At 53.3% G+C, this 27,116-nt stretch overlaps 8 protein-coding genes across 8 annotated transcripts in view; all 8 read left to right on the top strand.

Moving 5' to 3' along the window:
• Positions 1-748: 748 nt before the first annotated feature.
• Positions 749-1,813, top strand: LBRM_20_1910 (conserved hypothetical protein; the record flags this gene model as incomplete). The annotated part of the gene is made up of 1 exon (XM_001564422.1): positions 749-1,813. The coding sequence occupies one exon, from the start codon at positions 749-751 to the stop codon at positions 1,811-1,813; it is 1,065 nt and encodes a 354-aa protein (XP_001564472.1).
• Positions 1,814-3,062: 1,249 nt separating this feature from the next.
• LBRM_20_1900 (conserved hypothetical protein) lies at positions 3,063-4,067 on the top strand (the record flags this gene model as incomplete). Its single annotated transcript, XM_001564421.1, has 1 exon — positions 3,063-4,067. One exon carries the CDS (start codon positions 3,063-3,065, stop codon positions 4,065-4,067), a length of 1,005 nt encoding a protein of 334 aa, XP_001564471.1.
• A 1,042-nt stretch (positions 4,068-5,109) lies between these two features.
• LBRM_20_1890 (putative centrin) lies at positions 5,110-5,655 on the top strand (the record flags this gene model as incomplete). Its single annotated transcript, XM_001564420.1, has 1 exon — positions 5,110-5,655. The coding sequence occupies one exon, from the start codon at positions 5,110-5,112 to the stop codon at positions 5,653-5,655; it is 546 nt and encodes a 181-aa protein (XP_001564470.1).
• Positions 5,656-9,306: 3,651 nt separating this feature from the next.
• Positions 9,307-10,398, top strand: LBRM_20_1880 (hypothetical protein, unknown function; the record flags this gene model as incomplete). The annotated part of the gene is made up of 1 exon (XM_001564419.1): positions 9,307-10,398. One exon carries the CDS (start codon positions 9,307-9,309, stop codon positions 10,396-10,398), a length of 1,092 nt encoding a protein of 363 aa, XP_001564469.1.
• Positions 10,399-17,801: 7,403 nt separating this feature from the next.
• Positions 17,802-18,899, top strand: LBRM_20_1870 (conserved hypothetical protein; the record flags this gene model as incomplete). The annotated part of the gene is made up of 1 exon (XM_001564418.1): positions 17,802-18,899. One exon carries the CDS (start codon positions 17,802-17,804, stop codon positions 18,897-18,899), a length of 1,098 nt encoding a protein of 365 aa, XP_001564468.1.
• Positions 18,900-20,917: 2,018 nt separating this feature from the next.
• LBRM_20_1860 (conserved hypothetical protein) lies at positions 20,918-22,204 on the top strand (the record flags this gene model as incomplete). The annotated part of the gene is made up of 1 exon (XM_003722940.1): positions 20,918-22,204. The coding sequence occupies one exon, from the start codon at positions 20,918-20,920 to the stop codon at positions 22,202-22,204; it is 1,287 nt and encodes a 428-aa protein (XP_003722988.1).
• Positions 22,205-24,219: 2,015 nt separating this feature from the next.
• Positions 24,220-24,789, top strand: LBRM_20_1850 (hypothetical protein, unknown function; the record flags this gene model as incomplete). Its single annotated transcript, XM_001564417.2, has 1 exon — positions 24,220-24,789. The coding sequence occupies one exon, from the start codon at positions 24,220-24,222 to the stop codon at positions 24,787-24,789; it is 570 nt and encodes a 189-aa protein (XP_001564467.1).
• A 1,048-nt stretch (positions 24,790-25,837) lies between these two features.
• LBRM_20_1840 (putative asparaginyl-tRNA synthetase) overlaps positions 25,838-27,116 on the top strand; it is a gene marked incomplete at both ends in the record, with an annotated part of 2,688 nt that continues 1,409 nt past the window's right edge. Inside the window, one exon of the mRNA XM_001564416.1 lies at positions 25,838-27,116. This exon is cut by the window's right edge and continues 1,409 nt beyond it. Within this exon, the coding sequence (XP_001564466.1) occupies positions 25,838-27,116 (1,279 nt within the window).

Below are 27,116 nucleotides of genomic sequence, written 5' to 3'. Positions count from 1 at the left end.
TTGCCGTGCTCCTTGAGTGTATTCCCTTCCTCATTCCTGTTTTGTGCTATTCTTGCTTATCGCCGTGTTGCCCGGAGCGGATGGAGGCTGTGTCGACACTCCCGTCCTCACCGACAACGTATCTCAGGCTCTTTTTTTTCTTTGGTTCACAGTTGGCTGTGCTCCACTCACGTGTGTCAGTGTGACTGTTAGTGCCTGTGCTGTCGTGCAGTAACTCCTGAGTTTGCTCTCTCAAGTGCATATCTCCACGTCATACGGAAAATAGACGTCAACAGGGGCAAGCCAACAAGAGCCACGGATTCCTTCGCTTCCGTGCAGCCCGCACCCTGTTAGCGGTAGGCTTCTCTCTTGTTTGTTGGACTGCAGGAACGGGTAGCAGCTCCCCGTGAGGGAGTGAGGTGGGTGGGTGGTAGAGGAGCAGCCTCCCCTTGGGAGGGAGGCAGACGAAAGGAAGCGGACTGCTGATGTCGAAGGGCACTGTGTGGTCTCGACATGTTTTTTTGTGCGACTGACGCTTCAGTTTTCTTCTTGTGCGCTTCTCATGCACCTCGTGCGCCGACCTTCTGCTCTCTCCTCCCCCCTCCATCTTTTATCGCACCACCCTTTGTCCTATACGTGCCCCACACGCCCAGGCACAGCCACACCCACCCCTCCCCGATTACATCCCCCCCTGTCGCTCATCCTTTGCCGGTATTCATCTCTGGACAAGTGGCCTCTTCATGACTACAGCTGATGCTGACAATGCACGATGGAGCACATTCCCCTCGTCGTGCGCCGCATGGTGGCAGTTGAGCAGAGTTGTGGCTTTGTCCACTTTTTCCCCTCCTTCTGCGATGCGTCCGCAGCGCCGTTGGTCATAAAGACGGAGGCCTTCAGCAGCAATGTCGCCAGCGATGCAGTGGACGACGCTGCACCGGCGTATCAGTTTGTCTACGACGTCATGCGTTCACGAAACGGCCATATCCTCTTTAAACAATCTTATGCTGAGCGCTTCATGCGTAGCCTCACCCTTGCCGTTCCCACGCACGCTTTCTCGGCGGAGCTGCAGTCTCTTATTCAGTCGCGTCTGCAAGCGTACATCGAGGCGCCTGGCGTTTACCTGGACGGCGCCACGGAGAAAAATGTGAAGTTGCTGTCGTGGGTTCCGACCGCCGCTGCGTCTACCAACCAAGCAGAGACACTCCCGATTCCCGTCATAGTCATGCTTGCCAAGTCGTCCTACCCGGCAGAGTCGCTGTACCACGAAGGTGCCAAGCTCGGTTTACTCTTTAACGCGCACCGCATTAATCCCAATGCGAAGGTGGCCCAGATGGGCCTTCGCGATCGCGCAAACGCCTATTTGGCGGAGAATCACGTCTATGAGGTGCTCCTCGTGCACGACGCCGCCGATGCTTATCTCGTGCCAGAGGGTTCGCGGTCGAACTACCTTTTGCAGAAGTCGGATGGAACGTGGTGGTGCAGTGCCGAGGAGGACATCCTCGTCGGGATAACGCTCAAGACAGCGTACCGGGTCCTCCAAGCTTGTGGCCTTGGGAGCGTGCAACACGCCAAACTCACCCTCAAGGACATTCTCGAAAGCAAGTCGCTCTATATTCTGGGCACAAGTCCGACAATCATGCCAGTTCAGTCGGTGCTGCTGTACAAGGACGCAGAGACCCGTGGGTATTACGAGGAGGCAGTTCGGGCGCTCGGTGCGACCGCGGGATCAGTGAAGCAGGTGTCAGACGACAAGGCAGAGATTCTGATTCCCATGAATGAGGAGCTCGCAACCACCCTGCGGGCTCAATACTTCGCAGAGGCAGCATCCTCATAGCCGACAACGGTGCTTCGACCTCCACTGCACGTATCACTCACACTACCAACAGCGCCTCCCTGTTTTCTCTCTCCCGTCTGTACCGCCCGCATGATAGGCGGGATGTCAGCGTGACTCGAAGCTATCTTAGCAGGCCTTCGCTGCCTACTGAGGGGGGGGGACCCTGAGCCACTCTGTGGGGGATGCACCATGTGGCAGCCGGTATCCTGGGAGCGACTGCGAGGCGGCCTGGGAGACGGGTGGGGCGGGCAGAGCTTGAGACAGGAGCCGTGGGCTCCGATGACTGAGTCGGCGCACTGCTGTAGCGCATGTGGCTGCGGCTGCTTTGCACTATGCGATGGCCCTGCCACTGAGCCGGGGAAGAGTAGAGTTGACCTTATTCTCCAGGACAGGGTATGAACCCACCGCCGAATATGTGGCTTCTTCCTCTACCTTTTCTTTTGCATCGTGACGCGGGGTGCCGTGGCGTTGAGGGAAGGCGACATAAAAAGGGTGTATCAAGAGGAGCCCATCTCAAAACTGACACGATGCCTCGCTGATACTCCTTTTTGCGATGCCATCTTTGGTACCTGCTCCTCCAAACCCTCCTCTTCACCTCGTATTACGGCCCTAGTAGCAGGTGGTGCGACTGTTACTTCTCTGGAGGGGGTTAATGATGGATGACCGCTGCTGCCGCCTTCTTGTCACCTCGCATTTCTCTATCTCTGTTACCCACCACTAACCAGCAGAGACTGAGCCGTGGACTTTTTCGCGGAGAGCACGACGCTGATTTTGCGCCTGTGACTCGAAACATTCTCCCAAGCAACAGAAAGGAACTCGAATCCAACCAACGACACAAAGACTTGCTTCTCAACTCTCCTTTTTCTGCCTCTTTTACCTTTCCCGTCCTCTCCTTACCCCGTCACTGGTCGGCATCGTTGCTCTCAGGTTTAAGTATGCACGCCTAGGCGTATTGCGCCACTTTCTATCGCTTTTCTCTGCGCGACACATGTTCATCGCATCTTTCCTTTCAGGTTAGCACCTTTCGCTTCTTTGTCTTCAGGTGGCAGAAAAGGCGCGTGCACGTTACGGGCTTTTGTATACCTTTATGTGGGTAGGCAATCCTTTCACCCATCAGCCTGATCGCTGTGCTACGGGTACTGTCCTGCGGTGCTGACGACACGCGTTTTCTTCGAGCCGCTCTGTTCAGCGTGCAGTTCTCTCTTTTTTTTTTGTTGTTTGCGCAATCTGTGTGGCGTGCGCGGTGAATATGCTTCGGCAGGGGGGACGGCGGCTCGCCATGGAGGGCGAGCGTCAGTTCTTCTTCCCTGGCAGCTCACCGATGCAGTCGACAGGCGGATTGCCCTTCTACGGTAACCTCTACGCTGGTCGCGTTGACTCGCAAAACTATGTACCACATCGTCAGGGCGGCTCTGGGCTGCTGGAGGTTGACAAGTCCCTCTGGGACAACCCGGCGACGCGGCAGAAGCTGCAATCCTGCCCCTACTTTGCGCTTAGTGATCAGGTCATGTTTCACAACATGGACCCCGTCTACCTTGATCCAGGCCTCCTCTCCCCCGAGGAGCACCAGCTGCTGCTGCTCTTTAGCCGGGCCTACTACGAGAAGTGGTCTGTCATCCATCGCCGCCCCCCGAACGCACTGCCGAGGCTGCGCATCACATACGGCTCTTCAAAGCTGCTAGACGAGATTCTTTTCTTACTGGACGTGCACCCAGATGTGTGCAAGGTGCTGAAGAAGGAGTACGCCGTCGACGACTCCTCGCTTATCGGGATGAATCCAGATCTGTGGAGCTCCGCGTATCTTGACCCTGCAAACATGGATCACCTCTCCGGTCGAGTGCTCGAGTTCGCCGGCGTGCCAGAACCGCAGCGGAAGAAGTTCTTTCTCCTGCTGAATCAGATGCGCCGCATCAAAGTGCACCGGCGTGACCTCTCCCACGGCGAGGAGAGGGTCGATGTTGTGCCGTTTAGCCACGGCGTCACGCTCTACGATTTCTGCACCTTTCTCGGCATCGCGCCCTACTCGGGTCAGCTGAAAGTGTACGACTACGTCGACCTGCAGGGAACTGCACGTGTCGAGACGCTCAAGGACGAGGACTCTTACTTTGACTACCTTGTTGCCCTCTTCTACCGCGCCGATGTTCGCTCCGCCACCCTGACAGACATGGCCGATGCGAGCGACCACACCTGCCGCTACACTGTCACCGTGGAGCCCTTTACGGCGGATGACCGCAGGGTAGGGCGCTGGTTCTGAGCTTATGGAGGGGGCGGTGATTTTGGTTGGAAAAGGGGGAGAGTTCCTCACAGACGAATTCGTGTTTTTTTCTGCTACCCGTTGCCGCCGCATGTTTTTCCCTGTGAAGGGAAAGGTGCCGCATTTATTTTTTTTCGTAGCACTGCAGTCGAGGCAGGGTGGCAACGGCAGCGGCAGTTGTGATGATACTGGCCTCCTCGTGCAGGCACGCATGTGCACCTAGACTGGTGGCCTCCTGTTTCTATGCACTGCCGTTGTTTTCGTTCTCTGAAGATGTCGCGAACTCGCATTGCGCCTTCTCTTTTGCTGTAGTTGTTCGGCGCTCTTACGTGTGAACTGGCGCTGCTACTTTGTGCAGTCTACCTTGTCGATGATGGTACCAGAGGTGAAGAAAAGATGGACCATGTCGAAGACGCGCGAGCAGAGCAACATAGGAAAAGATAGGCATGTACGTCGCTCGGATAGCAGAGAGAGGGGAGCGGCCTGCTGTGTTTTCGGCTGATAGACAGAGCTGCTTGCGCTCCCCCCTTTTCATCTCGTTTTCTGTTCCTTCATCCCATCTCTCTCACTGCTCTCGAAAGCACGTTGAACATCGAGGAGTGACACACGGAGGTTTGTTGCTCTCCCAATGAGTGAGAGGTGCCGCTCCCCCTCTACGTCTTGCCGGAAACGAGGACTCTTCATTGTGTAAGTTGCCCACTTTTACAACCACCCTCCTCAGACCTCTGCCTCTTCTACCTTTGCTCTCTTCCTTTTCCTCAACTCCACTCTGCGGCACGGAAACACGAAAAGAGTCAACATCCCGGACCTACTGGAGCGCAGAAGCACGTCTGTGCCTGCCAGCATTTTCAATTTCTGGCACGTTGGATTACAGATAGGCCGCGCGTGCTGGTTTGTTTGCGTAACTTTTGTGTGGGACTGTCGCCTGCATAGAAGCAAACACTCAATTCTATCCTGCTCAGTTGCGGATGTTTTGTCCTGTGCCTTAGGCACATATCTCAGTCCCCGCCAAGCGAAAAAACAAAAAAGTGCCTAGACAATGATGAACACCAGTAATCGCTTATCGGGGCCTTTGCGCACCACTGCGCCGACGGCACCAGGGCCATCTGCGGCGGCGCGCCGACGCTTTCAGCTCACCGAGGAGCAGCGCCAGGAGATCCGCGAGGCGTTTGAGCTATTCGACTCGGATAAAAACGGGCTTATCGATGTGCATGAGATGAAGGTGAGCATGCGTGCGCTCGGATTCGATGCAAAGCGGGAGGAGGTGCTGCAGCTCATGCAGGACTGCGCTGCCCGGGACCAGAACAACCAGCCGCTTATGGACTTACCGGGCTTCACAGATATCATGACCGAAAAGTTCGCACAACGCGACCCTCGACAGGAGATGGTGAAGGCGTTTCAGCTCTTCGACGAGAACAACACCGGGAAAATTTCCCTTCGCTCGCTGCGCCGTGTGGCTCGAGAGCTGGGCGAAAACATGAGCGATGAAGAGCTGCAGGCGATGATTGACGAGTTCGACGTAGACCAAGATGGCGAGATCAACCTAGAAGAGTTTCTTGCCATTATGCTAGAAGAGGACGACTACTAGAGGATGACAAGCAGCAAACGTTTGTTCCCAGGAGAGCAGAAGTACAGCGAGAACCTTGTGTGAAGCAGACTGGTGATTTTGTGCACTAGTAAAGGGGAGGGGGGGGGAGGATGGCCAAGGGTAGCAAGTGCCCCTAGTGTTGAACCAGCCGACGCAACACCCGCAGTGCTAGAAAATGGATGAATCGATCACACTGGACCCAAAAAGGTCAGTCGGTTTCGTGATCCCCGTTCTTCCATTATTCTAGTTGGTGACGTGTCTCTCCAAACCCTCTTCACAGCAGTTCCGCCCTTGTGTTCCTTTTCTTTTTTTTTCTGTTAGTTCGCGTTGTTTCGCCTCTCATTCTCCATTTCGTTCTCTTCTATAGAAGCCGCATAGAAGCGCCAGCATCACGGCGCAGTGACAATGGGGAGGCATTGAAGGCGTTGCTGGCATGTGTGGACAAGCACTGGGAAAGCCTCGCCCATCTGGTCTCTTAGGGTGGGCTTTCCGTATGCCATCCCTTCAGTTCTTGTGTCTTGGGTTTTTTTTTCGTCTGTATTCCTCTTTTCTCGCTTCTTGTTGTTGTTGAGGTCGATAAAGAGGCCCCAACCCCTTCGGGACCTGCACGCGTGTGCCTCCGCAGCGCGCACCTATGACGCATACTTCAACGTATGCACCCCCCCGCACGGACTGCAGAAGGACCTTATAGGCGCAGAAGCACGAGCTGTGTATACACAGCGACGCTTGTGTTTTGCAGAGATCACATACTTGCGCTCTGTGCAAAGGATGCGGTGTAGGCAAACATCAAGTCCTGAGAGGACGCGATAAGTTATGATATCCGCGCACTCATACCTGCAACGTCAGGCACCTGCTGCCCCCTTTGCTTGCAACTGTCGCACCGAGTGTGAAGCGGTGGGGCTGGGTCTTGACCTGCTGCGAGGGCAGCGGGCATGGTGTATCGCATGCGGGCAGGCGCTACCGCTTCGGCCGTCGGGTAGGACTCTGTGCGCTGCCCGCTCGGAGCGCGGCGTGGCGCCGCCGAGGATGCGGGTGAGCGGCGGTGGCAGGCGCTAGTTTGCGAGGTTGCTTGCGGTGAATGTTTTTTTACTTGGAGATGGTGAAGCTGCTTGAGGGCGTGAGTCCGTGTAGGGATGTGAACGGACAGTAGTTGTTGCACCGCATTGTAGAGTGTCAGTTCGGAGGACCGCTCAGGCTATAGTAAAGGGACCACGGAGCTCCAATGAGAGCGGGGAGTGTATGCCACGACAAAACTCCCCTCTAATGATCCAAGCACACATATGCACACCCACACAAGCTGAAGGACAAGCAGAGAGCGAGAGCGGTCAAAGGCGATAATGGAAGCGAGTGAGGAGGTTGATGGGGTAGGGGGGGGTGTTGTGTTGGGTCATCGCTTCTCTCTGTGTCTCTCCTTTGGGGAAGCGTTTCCCGTCGAATCTTCTGCTCTCTTGTACATCTATAGTGTGCTAGGGAGGGGATGCCAGTCCCATCACGGATGCGCAACTGTCTGCCTCCTCCTCCTCCTCCTCGGGGCACGTGGAGGGTCTTCCTTATCGTATGTACTCCCTCTTCTGTGCTGACGCGGAAGCTCGTGCTTTTGTGTAGACGTACTTCTCGTTCCTTTAGTTTTTGGTGGCCTGGTTGAATGCATGTCTTCTCTCCGCTTATCATATGTGCAATCTTCTTGTCGTTCCTTCTTTTCTTTTTTTTTTTTTCGTGGTACTGCTCTGCGCGTACAACGTGGTGCTCATTCCCCCCGTCGGTGAGTACTTGGCGTAGCTTCTACATCCTTTGTTGTCGCACGCACTGTGCCGTTCTTCTCCGAACATACACAAATACACAGACGCAAACACATTCATACGCTACGTACACATCTGTTGCAAGAAGCGCACAACCTCCCCCCTCCCTTCTTTGTCTCCCCGCCTTCCTTCCTGTTTGTACTTGGCTTCAGACTCGATCTCACTCTCCCTCCCCACCCATACAAACGAATAATCCTCACAAGAAGAAAACAGAGAATTTTGTGGAGTACTTCTCTTCTCCTTGCGACTCTTTAGTGGATGTCCTGAGGGCGCATTTTTTTTTGTCTTTGTCGAAGTCCCTCTGGTCCTTTCTTTCTGTGTTCTTTGCGGAGTGAAGTGCTGCTTGTTTCTGCCTTTCTCTGTGTGACTGTGCGAGGGTGAGTTTCATCTTGTATGGTTCTGTGACTCCTTCTCTGTTTCTTCTCTGACAGCACACAAGGTGAAAGGCGAAGGAGCCGAAGCGCCGTCCTGGGGGGTTGTGCCTCTCGACTGTTTATTTTCGCCCCTTTTCCTTCACCTCTCTGCTGAGTCGACGTCCTCAGAGACATTCCCACGCTGACGCAGCTGAACGGAACTCAATAGTGCATTATGGTGTGGAGCGAAGCCACTTGCGAAAGTTAGAGAAAACACTCACACGTACGCAATTCACACATACGTTTGTGAAGAGGAGGGGCGAATTACTCGTGGCGCCTTCTTCGCTCTCTCTTGTCTGCTCTTTTCGATAGCCGCTGCTGCTGACAAGTTTCTTTTTGGCCGACACGTGTAGGGTGTCAGCGAGTGTAGGCTCAACGCAACTGGCGCTGTTACGTCCATATCTGACACTCGTATACGGACAACCATCCCATTAGCGCCACTCTCTGTTTTTAGTTTTTTCACCTTTTGTCTGTACGCCTATTCACTCTTTGCTGCACTAGGGACTGCATGTGTTGAAAAGCCTGAACGCAGTCCTGAGCGGCTCCCTTCGTCAGACCCCCTCCCCCGCCGGAAAAAAAAAGAGAGCAGTGCCGGTGATGTGAAGTTTATAAGGGTCATTCTTTCCTCCTCGTTGGTGAATCACTGTTGAGCACTTGCGCCTCTTCTCTGACGGGCCTTCTCTTTCTCTCCTCGGCTTTTTTTTTCGTTTGTGTGTTGAAGTGTCGCGTGTGGGCGTCAGCATCTGTGCCTGCACTAGCAGTGAGTCTGGATAGGACTAACTTCGAAAAGGAAAAGACGAGCAGAAACGTATTCCAGTCATCTCCCACTACACTCCATCAAATATTCTTCTACTGACCCCCTCACATACCCGAAATCGCTCCTCGCTCTCTCACTCCCTCGCTCACGCGGTGACTCTTTTGAAACCGAGCAACAACGGTAGAGCACGTGTGTGCCAGCTAAGAGTGTCTTCACTGCCTTGTGTGTTTCCTCTTTCGTTCAGCCGTCCCCGAGCTCGTTCGTTGCTTGTTGCCAAACGTGCTGGTAGGAAGCATATTTCCGCACATACACGCTTTCACCACCCTTTCATGGATCAGTCTTGTGTTTGAAAAGGCGGCTGAGGCCTCTCTCTTGTTTCGTTTTCTTTTTTTTTTTGCTTCCATTTCGATTTGCAGTCAGGTAGGCGCACACGCCGACTCCCAGGACACCCCTCCTCCCCCGCGTCCACCTCTGCTAATTGAACAGAGGGTCAAGAGCGTTGCTACCTCTCTTCCTCTCTCGTGCCAGTGCTCTTGGCACAACCCTTTCTTTTGTGTGGTGGGGTTCATTGCGTGGGTTGGTCTATCAAGAGAACTCTTCTTAGCAGCTCTCTTTTTTTTTTTGTCGACTCTCCTCCCTCTACCCTCCCCTTCCCCGACCCGCCCCACACCCACAAGGCAAGATGAACATTCTACAGAAGATCTTCACGCCGGGCAGTAGTGCAAAGAAGAAATCACTGCTGCACGGTGACCAGGAGGCCAGGGAGCGCCAGTCGCACACCTCTCCCAAGGCCTCCGCTTCCACCCGCATTAAGCGCAAGTCAACCACAGAGAACTCCGATGGTGACAGCTGTGGACCGCTTGTACAGAGTGTGTCGCTGACAGTAATCAGTGATCCAGTGCCCACATCTTTCAAGACCAATTCGAGCTTTGCAAATCAGTCGAGGCAGACCCAGGGTACCGCCTCCCCCAAGTCGGTGCACCTTGCTGGCTCCTTCTCGAACGCGAGCTACCATCTCGACCGTCACCACCAGCACACTTCCACCCAGGCCAGCAGTGTCTCTCGCCACAACCAACGCTCTTTCCTTGATAGGATGCAAAACAGCGGCAGTTTTGCACTCGGTGACACGACGGTGGCCGGCGGGAGCTCTTCGGCGAACGGCGGCACAGTGAACCTGTGGCGGTTGCCTTGGACGCAGCAGAAAGTGACCATGTGCCCCCACTGCCATCGCCCGCGTCAGCGTGACCGCAGCACACACGTCTCTCGCGCCAGCTACTCAGTACAGCAGACAGGCAGTGAAAACGGCATGGGTGACGACATGAGCGAGGCGAATGACGACATGTCCTACGGCGACTTGGAGGATATGGGTGGGCCAACGGGTGAGTCCGTCACGTACTGCCGCTGCGGGGCCGCAGTGGATGGCGACACGCCACCTGATCACGACAACTCCATCGAATCCGCGGAGGAGCGCCCGCAAGTTTTTGTTGTGGAGACGCAAAATCCACGCACAGTGCTGCTACGTGGCCCCATCACCAATGACTCGGTCAGCGACAGCGACGGTGATGAAGACCAGCGGCGGTCGTACAAGCTGTCGTTGGTGTCTTCCCTTACCTCCGCCTCGCTACGGCGTCGCGCGCCGCATGTGCAGCCGACGCAGAGCACTAACCCTCCCCAAAGCAGCTCCACTTCTGTGCCGAGGAGCGTGAGCCACTGGCTTCATGAGCAAGAGGCCTCGGAGTCACCCGCCCTGTCGAGCCCCAAGGGGGTCCGATAGGCGCCAAGCAGCGGGCGGTGGAAAGAGTGTGGCGGTTTGCCTCCTTTCTGCTTTGTGGGCACCTGAGTGAGTGTTATTGTACCTCCGAATCTTTTTTTTATTCCCCCTCCCTCCCTCCCAGTTGTCTTCCTTCCCTTTCACTCCTCTTCTTCAGCCAACCTCAAAGAGAAGAAATAGGCAGCTGCAAGATCCGCACCGCTATCCTTCAGCAGATTTCTCTCTCACTTTGCTGTCCTCCTGCTCACAGCCATTCGTCGTCTGATTCACGAATACCACAACGGCATACGCTCTTTGCCTTCCCTTTTTCGTTTGCATTGTGCAGTGTGGAAGTGAATGTCACTCTACGCATCGACTCTCATCATTCCTTGCCGCTCCTTCACTTCCTCCGCGCTGACTTTGCTCTCTTTTTCTTGCCCTTTCTGTTCTCGCTTCTACTTTTACAACAGAGAGTTTCCTTCTTCATCTCTTCGCACTTCCCTACGTCTTCGTGAGGCACACTTGTATTATTGTGTGATGTTTTCGTCTGTCTCTTCCTCGTTTGTCTCTTTTGCCATGCCTCTGCCATTGTGCGTGCGTACGTCTTTGCATGCGTATCAGCCTCTCTCTGCCTGTGCGTACATTTCTACCTTCAGAATCTGTGTTTTGCCGTCATATCTGTTGTTGTTAGCTTCTCCTAATGCTTTTTTTTTTTTCGTGTGTGCGCATCTTCCGCAACTCAGTCCTATGCTCGCCATTTTGTTGGCGTGTGAGATTGAAAACGTGGGTGCATGTGTTGTATGAGTTTATTTTGCGTGAAGATGCTTGCGGCGCAAGCAGCATTTGTGTGCAGGCAGCGCATGAGGAGTCGAACGGCGTAAGGGCAAAGACGTGATGAGCGCAATGCGAAAAGAGGTCACTCAAAAGATGACCAACCTGCACAAACTTTGTTACCGTGTTAACTGGACTGAGAAACTGCCGGGTGTTGCTTGTGGAGGTTTTCAGGAGTGAGCGAGGCACGCCACGCCGAGTGTATTTTTTTTCTGATGCTCAGCCTTGGTTGCTTTCTCAAATCTCACTCGCTTTGTCGGACGGCGACGCTGATGACTTCCACTACTACACCCCTTGTTAGTGGTATACCAACGCCGCCACATTCCTTCTTTCTAGTTTCTGTTGCTCCATTGCCTTCTTCACTATATATATATATATATATATATACACAGATGTGCTGTGCACACCGAGAGAGATACAAAAACTGTTGCACATCTCTACCCCAGGAGGCCCTTCGCGCGTTTGTCTGCCTACCATCATCACCGCCACTTCAGAAACTTACCCTTCCCTCGCTTTTGTGGTCACCTAAGTCTCTTTCTTTTTTTTCTTCTTCTCCGCAAAGACTCACTTCATGCGCTTCCTTTTTCTTTTGCTTACTTCTTCCGGTCGTACACAACCATGCTCGAAGTCTGTACTACATTTCATGCCACCTTCCTCTCCCGCACGCCTTGTGTCTCTTCCCCTTCCCATTCCTCTCTCACCCTCACCTGTTTTCTCTTGACTTGTGTAATCCTTGTTGCTCTTTCTCCTCATCTTCCACCTCACCCTCCTTATTTACTTCTGCTCCACTTTTTTCTTTCCAATACTTACCTTTACTCCTCTCTTCTGTAAGCGCCGGCCCCCTTTGCTTGCAACCGTCGCACCGAGTGTGAAGCGGTGGGGCTGGGTCTTGACCTGCTGCGAGGGCAGCGGGCATGGTGTATCGCATGCGGGCAGGCGCTACCGCTTCGGCCGTCGGGTAGGACTCTGTGCGCTGCCCGCTCGGAGCGCGGCGTGGCGCCGCCGAGGATGCGGGTGAGCGGCGGTGGCAGGCGCTAGTTTGCGAGGTTGCTTGCGGTGAATGTTTTTTTACTTGGAGATGGTGAAGCTGCTTGAGGGCGTGAGTCCGTGTAGGGATGTGAACGGACAGTAGTTGTTGCACCGCATTGTAGAGTGTCAGTTCGGAGGACCGCTCAGGCTATAGTAAAGGGACCACGGAGCTCCAATGAGAGCGGGGAGTGTATGCCACGACAAAACTCCCCTCTAATGATCCAAGCACACATATGCACACCCACACAAGCTGAAGGACAAGCAGAGAGCGAGAGCGGTCAAAGGCAATAATGGAAGCGAGTGAGTAGATTTCTGGTGTTAGAGTGTTGCTGTGATGCTTTGTTGCCTTATGCGAGTGTGCGTTTGTCAGCGAAGGCGGTGCAGTTTTTCTCGCTCTACAGTTCTTATTGTTAATGGTGTGTGTTTTCTTCTCAGTGAGCCCGTGCGCTTTCGTTGTTTTTTTTTTTATTTGTTTGATCATGGAAGGAGACGTTGCCTATTTCTTTGTGCCTTTTGTTTATCTTCGTAGCCTTTCTTTCTCGCCTACTGTGTCTTTATGTGTTTCTTTTTTTTTCTTTTTTTTTTTTATACTTGGCTGTGCGTGTACAGCTCTGTGTGCCATGTCTTCTATTATTTTTTTTTTTTGTTTGGGTATCTCTGGGAACCCGCTGTCCCTCTCTCCCTTCTTCTATACGCACATAATCAGTGGAATCGAAGATTCTCTGTTCGCCCTGCCAAGTCTCTTTTTCTCTCTTTGGTTATCTTTGCCTCTACGGATAGGCACACATGCGTGGATGGACTGTGCTGTGTCGAGCGTCTGGGTTCTCGTTCTTTGTTCTTTTCCTTGTGTTGTCAAGTGTTTTTTTTTTTTTGACTCTCAGCTCCTTTTATGTTGCGTTGTTGCGCGCCTCATCATGTTTTTCCATCGTCTCTCGTGTATATTCTGAGTGGAGGGCAATCGTTGACGGCTGGGCTCTCCTCATCTTCTGTCTCTCACTTGCATGTCATGCTGTGAACGTAGATTCCACCTCTTCCTACTTCGAGACCGAAAAGTACCGTTACGTCCACCTGACACGCTAACAGGTACCTAGTTACCTGATTGCCTCTTACCTGTGCCCCCCCCCTCCTTGCTCTAGTTCTCTCCACACCTTTCAGTTTTTTATATTTAGTAGCTCATGATGGAGCCTGAAGAGTCCCTTATGGAGTCCGAAATAAGGCGAACTTCAAATGCAGAACTGTGATTTTTTTTGGGGGGGGGGGGCAGCAAGGATTGAGGTAAGCACCTGCTTGTGCGTTGACGTCGTTGTTGTGAGCAGAACATAATGGAAAAGAGAAGCGAAGAATGACGGTCGGCGATGCCGCAGCGACGGAGGAGGCTCCTCTGCGTTAGTTTTGTACGTATGGCTGCTTACTCTGGGTTGGCAATGGGAGTAGGGTAGTACTCAAGGCAGCAACTCCAGTTAGCGACACCTGAGAAAGGGAAACTGGGGGAGATGCAGCAGAGCAGGGCTAACTGTCAATGCGAGGTGCACATCTGATGTGGGCGTCAATATGCGATCACGGATCTCTCTGTGAGTCGTCTTTCCTCTTCCCTTCCTCTCTCCTTAACCACCACTTCACACCCAAGCAACAAACAGACGCTCTCATTCATGGGCATGACCGCCCCTCCCCACCATGCGTCGTGGCCCCTTCACATTTTTTTCGGCAGATTTGCTTCGTTCCCCCTTGTATTGCCCTTACTCTCTATCGTCCTTCTTGTTTCCTCTCGCTCTCTGTCGACCCTTGGTCCATGTGTATCTTTTTTAACCCCCCCTTCCTACTCTTCTACTTCTTCGCTTCCCCCCAACCCTCGAACCGAACTGTCCACTGTTGGTTTCGTGTAGTGCTCCGCTAATTTCACTCACGGCACGATTAAGCAACTCAACACGACGTGAACCAAGGCGTACTTTCAAGTACAAAGGAGGTTGAGGAAGAGAGACGCAGATAACGTCAGCGATGCGCTGCAGCGCGGGTCCATTCGACCACTCTCGTGAACGTGACTCGAAAGAAACTGGCGACTCAAACTGTAGCTACCTCACACTGGTATGACAAGAAGGTGAAGGTAAAGAGAGAGTTTAGTAGTTTGTGGAAGCGTGCGTTACGACGACAGCGAATAAAAAGCGTGAAGAGGGTGCAGACTAGCGGAATACAAGGAGCAAGGAGAAAACGCGTCTGTCGTCTCTGTGCGATGGAGCGCCCACCAACGCGACAAGACGTGGCGCAAGGGAACTTCCGTTCAGTCCCTCGTCGCTTGCTCTGCAAATTGTGTTCTTTGCTCTCTACCCTCTTCCTCTGAACTATGCAATTCGTTTTTTTCTTGTCGTATCGGTGTCGCAGTGAGTTACTGTCTTCCAAAGATTGCCAACGCACCGTGGATGCGAATGCCATTCTTTGTTTCCCTCACTCCTCGGTACTTATTCATGCAATTTTTTCTGTCTGTCTCTACGCTCTGCGGGCTCTTCACTTCGATACACTCCTTGTCTTCATCCAGCTTTGCGCCTCCTTCTTTGCTTGAATCCTTTGTTTTCCATTGGCTTTCGACCCATTTTACGTCCAGCACTGGTCTGCCTCTTTTTCACCCAGTTCTCTCTCTTTCGCTCCTACGGCGCCTCTGTATAGTCGGATGTCGCGGGATTCGAGAACCGCTTCGCTTTTTTTTTTTTGGCTCCTCCACTGCCTCTGTCGTGGCGAGAGGCAAGCAAGCAACTAGCCACCATATAGAAGATATCACCAGGCACTGGTTTCTTCCCTTGTTATCTCTTCTCTTTCCTCTTGTTTTGTTTCCCATCATCACCTCGTATCGGTATGTATGAGCATTAATATTCTCTTCCTTTTTTTTTTTTTGGCGGTGGTGGTTGTTTGCCTTTTCTGTTTCTGTCTCTGCACGGACACGTAAAAACGAATGTTTCTCTCGTTTTGTATTGCTCCCTTTTCTTCCGCTACTTTCCGCTTTATTTATTTAATATACATGTGTATGCGTATGTATGCGTATGTATGCGTATGTATGTATGCGTATGTATATGTATGCGTATGTATGCGTATGTATATGTATGCGTATGTATGTATATTTATATATGTTTGTATATTTTTCCCGCCTTCCTCCTTCTTTCGCTTATCGAATCGCGTGTATTTTTTCCGTGTGTTTTCTTTTTTGTTTCTTTTGGTTGTTGTGCGTGTTGTTCCCTTCCATGCACATTTGATCCTCATCCTCGTCCCTCTTCCTTTCTTTCTTTTTTTTTTTGTGTTTGTTTGAGGCGGATACGTGTTGTATGGGGTGACGTACCCCCCTATCAAAGTGAACGTGTACTGGAGTGGTTGTGTTCCCCCTCTCTCTGTTTTTCTGTGGTGTTTGTTTCTCTCTTTTTTTCTTTCGACTTGTGGTGTCACGCAGACTTGTGGGTTTTGAAGAGAAGCATCGTCCGCAACTGAGCTCAAGAAAGAGAAGAAAAGAGAAACTACGGTAGGACGCTAGAACAGTCATACCCACAACCAATGAAAAGATAAAAGTGTAGAGGAGATTTCACACACCAGTGCTGCTGCCCTTTTTTTTTTCCCCCCTTCATTTGCAATATCATCTTTCTATCATCTTCGCTCCTTCATTCGCGACTACTGTAGGTCTGCCTGCCGCTTTACAGTACTCAAGCATCTTACCTGCATATAGTGGCAGTGTGGCATCGCATTCCTTGGGCAAGGAAAAAGCACACTGATGATTAGCGAGGAGGGAGTCTACTCTTGAATATTGTCCAGGACTTTGGGCAGATCTGCTCAACCTCACATGTTCTTTGCTCTTTACCACATCAATGTACTCTTCTCCCCTTTTTGCTTTGCCTTAAAGGGGTGAACGTTTTCTTCTCTTCGCAGCGTTAGCCGAATAATAAAAAAAAAAGCAAATAATTACCGAAGAGGAAAGGGAGCCAAGTGGACTTTGCGAACAGAGTGGTAGTCTTCTTTCCTGCCTGCCTGCCGTGTCAGTTGTGGGCGAGTGTGTTTGACTCGTACCATCATCACGTGACTTGACTTAGCACTCTTACTTATTCCCGCTGCAGAGGCTCAGTCCCTTTTCTTCACCTCTGTGTTCCCCCTGCCATTCACCTTCCTCCGCTCGTTGTTCTCCTTGTTTGTGTTGGTGTCTTTCGGCGTGGCCTGTGCTGTTCAATGCGCGTGTGCGCCTTCGACTGTATAGCTGCTGTGTCAAATGAAGATGGGCACCTTTGTCGTCATTATCGGATGGAGGCCTTCTTTCTTTCTCTCTCTCTATACCCGTCTTTTGAGCTCCTCCTCCTCCTCCCCCTCTCCCTCCCCCCTCCGCCCTTTTCTTTTTTACGTGCCTCTTCCTCCCTCTTTCTGCGCGTGTTTGTGGGATTTTCTTTCGTTCCCAAATTTTCGTTGTGTGCGCCTTCCCTCTGATAGTGTAATTCGTTTCCTTATTTCGTTAGTGTTGTTCTCTCTCTCTCTCTGGAGTGTTGGTGATGTAGGATGTACTGGTCTGTCTGTCTCTGTGTGTATGCGTGAGGGAAGGTGTGTCTCCTCACGCAGTGTATGGTCACTCGGAAGTCTTTTTTTTTCCTCTCCGTGTTCCTTCGGTCGTATTTAGGCCTAAAAGCGCCTTGTTATGATCGCTGTGGACCCTCTTTCCGTGTGGGTGTTGTGCGGTGCTCTTCCTCACCCCTTTCGGCTCCTTTGTTCTCTCTTTGGCTTCTCCTCCTGTTCTCTCTCCACCCCCTTTGTGTGTCGGTGGGATTCCCTCATCTCTTATCGCTTTCGCTTCACCCGCCTCCAACGCTGGGCCTGATGTAGGCGCGCCCCGTGACACGAGACCGAAGACGGGGGAACCATACAAGCAAACTGCTAGACAGCGAGAAGTTCATCGGGCTTCTCATTCACGGGCCATTTTTACCGTCGTTCCTACGTAATGAAGTACGCACAAACACGCGACGTCTGTGTCCGTGACTGGGGCTCTCTCGCTCTTCCTCGTTCGTCGGCTGTAGCGATGCGCCTTTGCCACTCCCAACCCTCCTCCTCCGGCAGCTCCTTTCCTCTGTGTGTGTGCGTGTGTGTTCTCGGTTCCGCCTTCACCGCAGCTCCATGCCATGTTTGGACTTGAGGCTATTCTAGTCCCGAGTGCCCGCGCTGAACAGACTCTCCTCTGTCGCTTTTTTTTTTTGCTTCCCTGCGTGTGTGTACTACACGTACTGGGTACAGTAATCGGGTGAGCCTTCCTTCTCCCCAGCTCGCATCGCGGGAAGGGTGAGGCAGCACCGCGGATGCAGAGAGGGGGTGTTGTGGACACTATGTCCTCCCAATAGTCTATTTTTTTTTTTCCGTTGTCTCCTTTTCTTCTTCCTTTTTCTGCCCCCCGCTTTCGTGCTTTAGGGTGTGCCCACTTCATCGACATCCCCACTTTTCCGATTTAAGAACTCTGCACGAGTTGACCTTTGCGGCACGCCACCCAACCACTAAAAAGGTACCCCCTCACTCTTACCACTCCTGGTGACCATTAGATCGGTTCCACCTATCCATAGAGCAAGATGTCTGCTGTAAGCAACCTGGAGGGGGTCACGTACGAAGCCACGCTCGGAACGACACTGGACCCGGAAGAGGGCGAGGAGGAATTGGCTTCCTACCTTGTGCCGCGCTTGGCTACGTATGCGCCGTCGGCCTCGCCGTTTTCTTCATCACTGTCGTCGCACGGCGGCGAAGACGATGGTACCGCAGAAGAGGACCATGCTGTGTTCCTACCAGGGCAGAGTGGCGGCAACGGAAGTCAGGCTCGCGACAGCGGCGAGCGATTGGCTGCACACGCCCTCAAGGACGACACAGCTGAAGGTGTTGTGCTGCGTGCGAGTCACGATCTACTTGCGCATTCCTCTGCCTCTATAGATGACGAGGTGCAGGCAAATGCTGGTACCACCGTAGACCCATTTCTTACGGATATGGATGCCGAAGATGTCGATGATGGGTACGAGGAGGACGAGCATGACTTTGACGAGGAAGGCAAGGAAGGGACTGAGAGCACCGATGCACTGACACAGTCACGTTCAGGCAAACACCACAGCGGCGCCAGTAACGTTCCCAACTATGTGAACGCGTTTGCGCACAATCGTGTGAAGGAGTTGCTCAAGTTCGAGGGCAGCTCCTCTATCATCTCAAAGGATGCTATATCGGCCGCGTGTGAAGCGGTGTCACTCTTAACGCATGATCTCGTGGTTATGGCTGCGAGAGAAGCAACAAGGCGGCATCGCAAGACCGTTACTTACGACGATATCGCCCGCGTGGTGCAGTTGCTTGACCGTTTTTCGTTCTTAGCTGAGGTGGTGCCGCCTGTGGCGGCCTCCTCCTCCAGCGCGCTCGCAGCCGGAAGGTCGATCGTCGTTGGTAGCAACGTACACTCGGCCGCGACTCCGCGCAAGAGTAGCGACACAAAGCGACACAGAGAACCATTCGTGCATCGCCGATCCGCACACGGACGCCCCGGAGGAAATGCGCTACAGAGCCACGGCGAGACACCGCCGGTGGCGACGCAGTCCAATACAGCGCAGTCGCGTGCTCTCGATGGGGCTGCGCAGCGACGAGATCTTTATCCGCAGGCTGGGGCTGGCTTGCGCCAGGAAACCCTGCGTTTTTGAACAGGGCGCAGAGGAGTGCCAATAAAAGAGCGGGGGAGCCGTTTACTGGCGCTACTTCCCTCTCCCACACTCCTCGAGTAAAGAAGTCCAGGTCCGGTGTGTAGGGAGATGCAGACAGACATAACCGCATAGAATACCTGTTACTAGGACGTTTTTTTTTTTTTGGAAACACTGCTCGGCTGCGGCGCCTCCTCCCTTTACCACCTCTCCTTCGCGCATTACAGCACCGTTCTCGCTTTTGCCCACTCGTCATTCTGACGCAATATCTTGCGTTTGCATACCTTTTGACTGCTACGGAGGGTGCTTCGTGGATTTCATTGAGAGCTGAAAAGAGAGTAACAGAGAGACACTTAAGGTGCAACGAAGCTACAACTGGAAGCGAACAGGAAAATCAAAACGTAACCGTTCTTTGTTGTCTGCAGTAGCAGCTGCTGCTAGAAAAGACGTGCGCGTTCACCTGTACGCAGCAGACGAGTAATCATCTTATTCTGTCCCATGCGGATGCGAGCGAGATACATGCTCGGATAGACTAGGGGTGCTTGCACTGCGTTTGCGGATAGCATGAGAAGGGTAGGTGGACATGCGACTGGGCTTTCATGGCTTGCGAGCAGTGTGAGTCTTCTCTTACTGCACGTTGTCTGATTTTTCTTTCCTCCCTGCTGGATTTCACCCTCTTTTTTAATTTTTGCCTCTTCCTCTGTACGTCGTCGTCCTCTTCATTTGGCACACTCACATAAACAATACGAGCACCCGCGCGCGGCTTGAGTTCAATGTGCACCACCACCCTCTCTTGTATGTGCTCTGTGCCCTACCCCTGCTACAATTCTTCCCACTCGGTTCCTTTTTTTCCGCTCACTGCATGACGACGCCAGTAACCACAAGATTCGTTACACTGCTGCCTCTCCTGCCTTTCCTGCCTTTTTCATTTTTGTGTGTCGTATTCCTCTCCCTCACCTCGCGTTGGTTGGAAGGGTAGGGCTCTCTTCTCATCTCGTGCACTCGCTTCCCTCTTGAACCTCTCTTTCTTTCTTTTTTTTTTTTTCCACCTAGCTCTCTTTCTGTTCTTCGTGCGCGCGCTGATTGGCGAGTTACTGGGCACGCAGGGAAAGAGCGTCATGCAACGAAGCCAAACGAACTGACCCAACAAACAACAGGAAGCTCACCAGTGCGTGTGCGTGCGTGGGTGCGCTTCGACAAGGTTTGCAGCAGAGAAAGAAACACAAAGGTCTCTGCCACATCCCTTCTTTTTGTTCGGACAGTGTTTTTTTTTTTTTTGGAGTGTGTATTTTCGCCGATTTCTGCGCTCGGGATAAACATAGATTCAAGGCAGAAGGAAACACTCCCAAAGCGTACGCAAATAACATCAGCGTCGTCCACATCCACCGAGAAGACGCCCACGTACAGGCGCGCTCGCGCTGACGCTGTCAGAGACTCGCCCACGCGCATACACCCCAGAGCACCGCTCTAGCCACTAGCACTGGGTCTGATTTTGTTCGTGCTGTTTCTTTATATAGTATTATTATTATTACCTCCGCCTGCTACCTATTTTCCGTTTCTTCCTCCTTTTTTTTTGTGGTTGGTTGTTGGTTGTGGCTTCTGTGTGCGAGCTGCAGAGGGACACGCTTGTTGTATGTTCATTCTGCCTGTATCTAAGTGTTGCAGCGGACACCGACACGCAGTTTCTCTCCTGCAGTTTGTCTGATGAAACACTGAAAAAGAAACGACGCCTTGAGGAAATCACGCTCAAACTTAGCCGCTTACGCCATTTTCTGAAGGGTGTACACTCTCGAAAAGGAACAACCCAAACTTATATACCCTGCTTGTCTTGCGTGTCTACACAATCATATACGCATTTCCTCCTCACTGGATTGTTTCTTTCCGTGTCATTGTTGTTCGACGTCACTCCCCAGCTCTTTTGCCATCCTCGTGTGCTGCACGTTTGCTTTTTCAACTTGGCATTAGCGCGCTCTTTTTACCAGCTGTTTTGTCCTTCCTTTGCTTTCGTTAAACTACGAATCATGCCTACAGTTGCCGCGTCTCGCAGCGACGCACTGGCGCCAGTGCACGAGATGACCATGGAGCGGCTGCGACGCGAGTACGTGTCTCTCAAGAGTACCAGCTACTCTTTGACAGTGGAGGAGTCACATCTTATGTGCAAGATCGAGACGCTGCGCGAGGAGTCCGTCCGGGCAGCGCTGAACGCTGAGATGATGGAGGAGCAGGTTTCGAACCAGCTGTTCCGCCGCCTCGATGGCGCAGAAAAGGAGGTACAGCACTATCAGAGTTTGTTGAGGGAAGAGGAGAGCGAGACCGAGTCGCTGAGCAAGCGGATCAAGGAGATGCGCAGCCAACAGACAGAGGTCGAGAATATGTTGGAGGAGCGCCAAGAGTATCTCTTAATGAACCTGCAGCGCAAGCTCCTCGACATGGCGCGCAAGAAGACGGAGGTGGAGCAGGAGCTCATGGCGGAGCGGCAGAAGTACTTGGATGTGCTTGTTACACGCCTCAACATGCTGCGCGGCCGTGGGCCGGGTTCTAGCACTGAGTCCTCTGTGACAACCCATTCGCATCTGAGCCCGTCTGAAGCAAATGTTGCTTCAGTGGAGAAGCATGTTGATGTGACGCTACCGACTACAACAGCATCCCACACCCCCACGCTACCACTGAGGGTGGGAACCTCTCTTGGTGACGGCAATAGCATGCCGTCAGCCGAGAAGCCTCTGCAAGAGGATGCCTGCCCCGGCACCACCCTACTGCTTCCCCTTGTCCTCACGCCTTCGCTCACTGCTCAGAAGAGGCCCAACGATGGTTTCAGTGAGAGCACGTTGCTCAGCAACGCAAACGTTCCCAGTGGACGCTTCAGTATGTCAACGACGCCCCGCTCTGCCGACCTGACGCCGCGCTCTTCACACTCCTCCGAGGCCCACCACGCGGTGGTGGCGCTCGAGCGGAAGCTCAACCAGCTGCTGCTGGACCAGGCCGTCGCTATGCAGCGGACCTCCGCAACGGAGAAGCAGTGTGCCGAACTGACAGCGAAGCTGCATGCGGTGCAAGAAGCGACTTTCCTCGACCGCGCTCGTGCCGCAAAGATGAAGGAGGAGCTGGAGAAGGCCCGCGCTCGCCTCTCGGAGATGAAGGCCACCGACAGCTGTGGCACCCCGTTCTCATCCATCGACGACGGCTTTGCAACGAGTAGCTCGAGTGTATCCTTTGAAAACTCCAGCTTTGTCGCGTTAAGCAATCTCTCGCTGCGGGAACGCACCCGCGAGTTGCTCTCGTCGGTGCCACCACCCAATATGAACTAGAGGCATTGTTGAAACGAAGAAGATGAGTCGGCCGGGAAAGGGGAAAGTGTATGACAGCTGTTCCTGGTGATGGAACCCTTTGTGGGGAAGAAGGTCAGAGGGGCGGGTACAGCTGATGGCCTGTGTGCGACACCCCCGTGTGTGTGAGTGGCAGTATTCACCGTTTTCTTCACTTCTTCGTTGAGGTACACACCCACACACACACACGCAGTCCAGAACGGGCGTGAACGTTTTCCCGCCCGCCTTCTCCCTCAGCATCATCTCAGCCGCTGTTACTCACGCCGTCGCTGCCGACTCCGTCACTGTTATTGTTGCGACGATGTCTTTTTTCTCGTACCTTGTTGACGTAGGGTCACCTCAGTGCGTGGCATCGAAGGTCCCATGTCCACTCGGCGTGGCTAGGTCGAGCAGACCCTCTCTCCCTGCCGATGTTGAGCGATCTCTGATGGTGACAGGGCCATAGGCCCCTACGACGTAAGGAGGTCAGGGTGATGTATCGCTACGACTGTCGGAGCGACGTGCAGCAGAGAACCCGTCTGTACCGCCCGCATGATAGGCGGGATGTCAGCGTGACTCGAAGCTATCTTAGCAGGCCTTCGCTGCCTACTGAGGGGGGGGACCCTGAGCCACTCTGTGGGGGATGCACCATGTGGCAGCCGGTATCCTGGGAGCGACTGCGAGGCGGCCTGGGAGACGGGTGGGGCGGGCAGAGCTTGAGACAGGAGCCGTGGGCTCCGATGACTGAGTCGGCGCACTGCTGTAGCGCATGTGGCTGCGGCTGCTTTGCACTATGCGATGGCCCTGCCACTGAGCCGGGGCAGAGTGAAGCTGATCTTGTGTGATATTGCAGAATGGATGTGCTGAATGGGAGTGAAGAAACGTTGTGCGTGGGCTCTCGTGGTCTGAAAGGTGTGCACGGTGCCTTCTTCGCGTGGTGGTTGGCATGTCGACGTCGCTCTTTCCTATTTTCCATTATGTTTCACGGCTTGTGTAGAGGTCGTGGTGTGGCTGTTTTATGTTTGCCCTTATTTTTGACGTAACGTGCGGGTCTTGCATATCGTCTTGCCTTTTGTCCGCTTTTGTGTGGCATGTTGTGGAGGGCGATGTCTAGGCGCCACCGTCTCAGCTATTCACGCTTTGTCTGTGCTACATCCTACGGTTTGCTCTTCTCCCCACATCTCTGTTTGTCTGTGCGTGTGTGTGTGCACTTTTGCGCGCCGGCGTGCAACAGTGATGTGTCGAACGTGGCCATTTTCTGTTTGCTTCTATTTTGGCCTGTAGGCACATCCTACGCTCTCTCTATTTTTTTTTTTCGCCTTTCCTCTTCTGGACCATCAAATTGTCATAGGCGGCATTATGTTTTGTGTGCCCGTGCACCGGACGTGTCTTTTGATGAGTTTACTGTTTTCTTCACTCTTTTGCTATATATATATATATAGCTGTTGTTGTGGTGGGTCGCACCTTCCTCTCCCAGTGAGTGCGTATACGTCCTTCTCTGTGTGTGAGGTGCACAACTTTGACTTCTATACGCTCCATCGTGCCATCTGCTGTTGCGGTTCAGTGCCTCTCCACCCCTCCTCCTCCTCTAAGGAGAGCACCGCAGAGCCGTAATACTAAGACGAAAAATAAGTAAACAATCAAAGAGATGCAAAACGACAGAGTGTGCAGGTCGCTTGTTCGTTTCAGAAGAGACGATGCTGACTTCCCCCCTTTCCCTCTCTTTTGCTCCCAATATGACCGCATGATGGGTGGTTTGGGTCACACTTTCACACTCTCTGCGTCTTGACGTTTCAGATCACCCTCGACTGGGTGCTAAGCATGTCCTCTCTTACCGTACTCCTTCATCCATAAAGTTCTCGTCTCTATATTTTTTCCCTTTAGCTTCACTGAACGCGTTTTTTCCGTTGCATAATTCTGTTTTTTAGCCTTTTCGCAAGATGCAATGGGTAGTGAAACGATCAATAGTATTTCACACCCATCATCCCTGTCAGAGACGCAGCTGAACGTCATCCGCGATGCTTTCCTGCCCCAAGTTGCTTGCAGAACGCTCTGAGGGGCAGATTCACTACAGTCTGCGCTGCTCGCTGCTACGAGAGGAGCGGTGTCAGCGCGACTCACTGTACTCGCAGGCAAAGGAGGAGCACAGACAGCTCTGCGCTGTGTGCGCTGAAGAGTCGAAGACGGAGTGGGTGCGAGAGGATGCAAGAAGAGCGGCCAATATAAGTCCACCAGAACCGTGTCCTTCGCGATATGCGTACAAGTACAAGGCAGGAACAACGGTGTCCGTGCTGCCTGTAGGCCAATTAACAGCGGTCCTGAATCAGAGACCCAGCGCCACAGTCGACCCCGGCAACGCTGAAGAGAATTTGCTGGAGCCCTGGGAGTCAGAGAACCGCGTTGACTTGCAGGAATGGGAGCTAGGCGAGCGACAGGAGATGCTCCACGCATTTCAGACCATCTTGGTGGCACAGCACGAGCATGAGCTTGCCCTACGGGAGGCTGCGTGCAAGCTGGTGATGGGCGGTGCGACAGCGCTTGACTGGACGTCCTACCCACACTACGCTGAGCCGGGGCTGCACCCATAACCTCCTCAAACCTGCGTTATCCGTAGGAATGCGGAGGGAAGAAAAGAGGCTTCCGTGAGATATGAGAAGGTGGCGAGATGTAGGTCTCGCCACTACCTACGGGGTACGTGCATATGTGCGTTTCTTTTTCCTTCACTGGCATGCACTCGTATACTTCTCCCCTCCTCCCTTTTCTTGTGTGCTGTTGGAGCTTGTTGGGTCGTCTTTGCCTCCTTTTCCCCACTTCCATGTGTGTGTGTATTCTGCCTTGGTGTGGGCAGTTGCTCAACGTGTAGATCCTTTGTGAACTCCATGTTGCGGCTGCGCAAGATGACTGATGTACAGCATCATCAAAGAGCGATGTAGAGACGCACACGACGCCAAAATGCAGAGTTAACGAGAGCGACGAGAATGTTGGTATTCACCTTGACCCCTGCCCCTTCCCCAAGCGGTTGCCCCCTCGTTGAATACCGCTTTCTACGTGTTGTCGCATAGTGGCAGGCTATTGCCGTGTTGTCACGCAAAGGTGCGAACCACAGGAGGTTGCGGTCAAGCGCGAACAGTCAAGGGAAAGAGAGGCTTATTCTCCTGTGCTGCTCTGATCGCGAGCGGGGTCCTACGTCTGGGTTTTTTTTTTCTCTAAGTACTCTTTCCATCCACCCGTGCAACCCGCCCTGAGGGCACGCTTTTCGTTAAAGCACTGCTATCTTGCCGATACTTCTTTCCCACTGTTGTGTCGTCGTGTTGTTTGGTTGTCATTCCAATGGCCTCGTTCCCTCGCCTTGTCATCGCCGAGCGATGGGGGCGACTCAAAAACAAAAAAAGAAAGCAAACCCAATACGACTAGCGGAGGTCGACACACATTCTTATCGCGCTTCTTCTCTCTCAGCTTTACTTTAGCGCTGCTCTCGCCCTGTGTTCGCCCTAGTTAAGGGACGAGGTGTGCCAGAACGAAAAGCAAGGCGCTTTCATCCACATCAGCGTCTCCCCCCTCTCCCCCTCTCCACACACGCATATCTATACACATTCTAGAGAGAAGCACATGGGGTACTTCTAGTGATTGGGACGAATGCATGCCAAAGGTGCAGCGAGGCTGCGACAACACCTCGCTGCGAAGCAGCGGATGTGCTTGTTGAGCACGTGGCCGGTGTGGTGGGTGGCGGCGAAGTTGACGAGGGGTGAGAGCGAGGCAATGGGCTGGCGGGCGACCCTGCAGATGGATGTGGAGATCATTGTGGAGAAGCTTGTTGGGCCTGCTTCTCAGATGATGGCACGCAGAGTCGGACGGGCTGTGATCGATGCTCCTGCTTCAGCAGCGACGTCGCCGCCTGTTGCACCCGGGCGTGAGTTTACAGTGCGCCGTTGCTCTCTGTCGGTACCTGGATCTTTACAGTCGCCACCACCACTGCGGGTGACTTCGTTGCCATTGTGTGGTCGAGCTTTCTGCGCGAGCACTTGTACAATTCCATCAGCAGCGCCACGTCTGGCAACCACCTCGTCTCTTGCGCTTGTTCATCAACTCTCGTTCTTCTCTACGTCCCTCTCCCCTTGCCCTTTTCTCTTTCTGGCATTGCCGCACGCCCTGGTGCGCCACCGCCGGGCCCTGCCGCCTCACGAGCACCGATCACTGTGTCTGCCCTTGCACACGTCTTACAGAGCCATAGTCATTCACCACCAGTCCGTGTTACTATTTAAGACCTCGGATTCGCAAGGCCCACCGAGAAAAACAGAAGGGGAGATGGAGGACGAACAGCAACGTGCCGCTGTCGTCGCACAGCTCAAGACGGTTGTTGGTCTTGACGACAAGGGCGCCAAGGACTTGTCCAGCAAACCGGCGCGCGTTGCCGATGTGCTCGCCTTCTTTGCGCAGTACAACATCAATGAGGCCTCTCCTCGTGACCAGAAGGTCATGCTCTTCAACGTGTGGACGAAGGTGAAGAAGCTTGTGCACCGCAAACCCATCGCCAGTTTCATCCTCGACGGGCAGCTCGACAGCACGCAAAAGGTCGACGCCGCCATCAAGTTTGTGAACGCGACCGAGTGTGAGAGGGTCGACACGGCGGCCATGCTGGCGGAGTGCGGCGTCGGCGTGACGGTGTCGCAGGAGGACGTGGAGAAGACCGTTGCCGAGGTCCTCGCCACCGAGGATGCGAGCGCCGTCAAGGCAAAGTGGGACAAAAATCCGAACATGATGCTGGGACAGATGCGCCGTGTGGCGGCCCTGCGTTGGGCCGACGTCGAGCACGTGCGCGCGGCGCTCGAAAAGCAGGTGCCGGAGCTGATCAAGGACATTGTGGTTGCGGCGAAGCCCACTGTAGCGTTGCCGCAGGCCGCGAAAGAGGAGACCG

The sequence above is a fragment of the Leishmania braziliensis genome (genome assembly GCF_000002845.2).
Source record: "Leishmania braziliensis MHOM/BR/75/M2904 contig, possible fusion of chromosomes 20 and 34".
Classification (NCBI taxonomy): domain Eukaryota; phylum Euglenozoa; class Kinetoplastea; order Trypanosomatida; family Trypanosomatidae; genus Leishmania; species Leishmania braziliensis.
The sequence above is the reverse complement of the archived record's forward strand: the minus strand, read 5'-3'. Positions and strand labels throughout refer to the sequence as shown.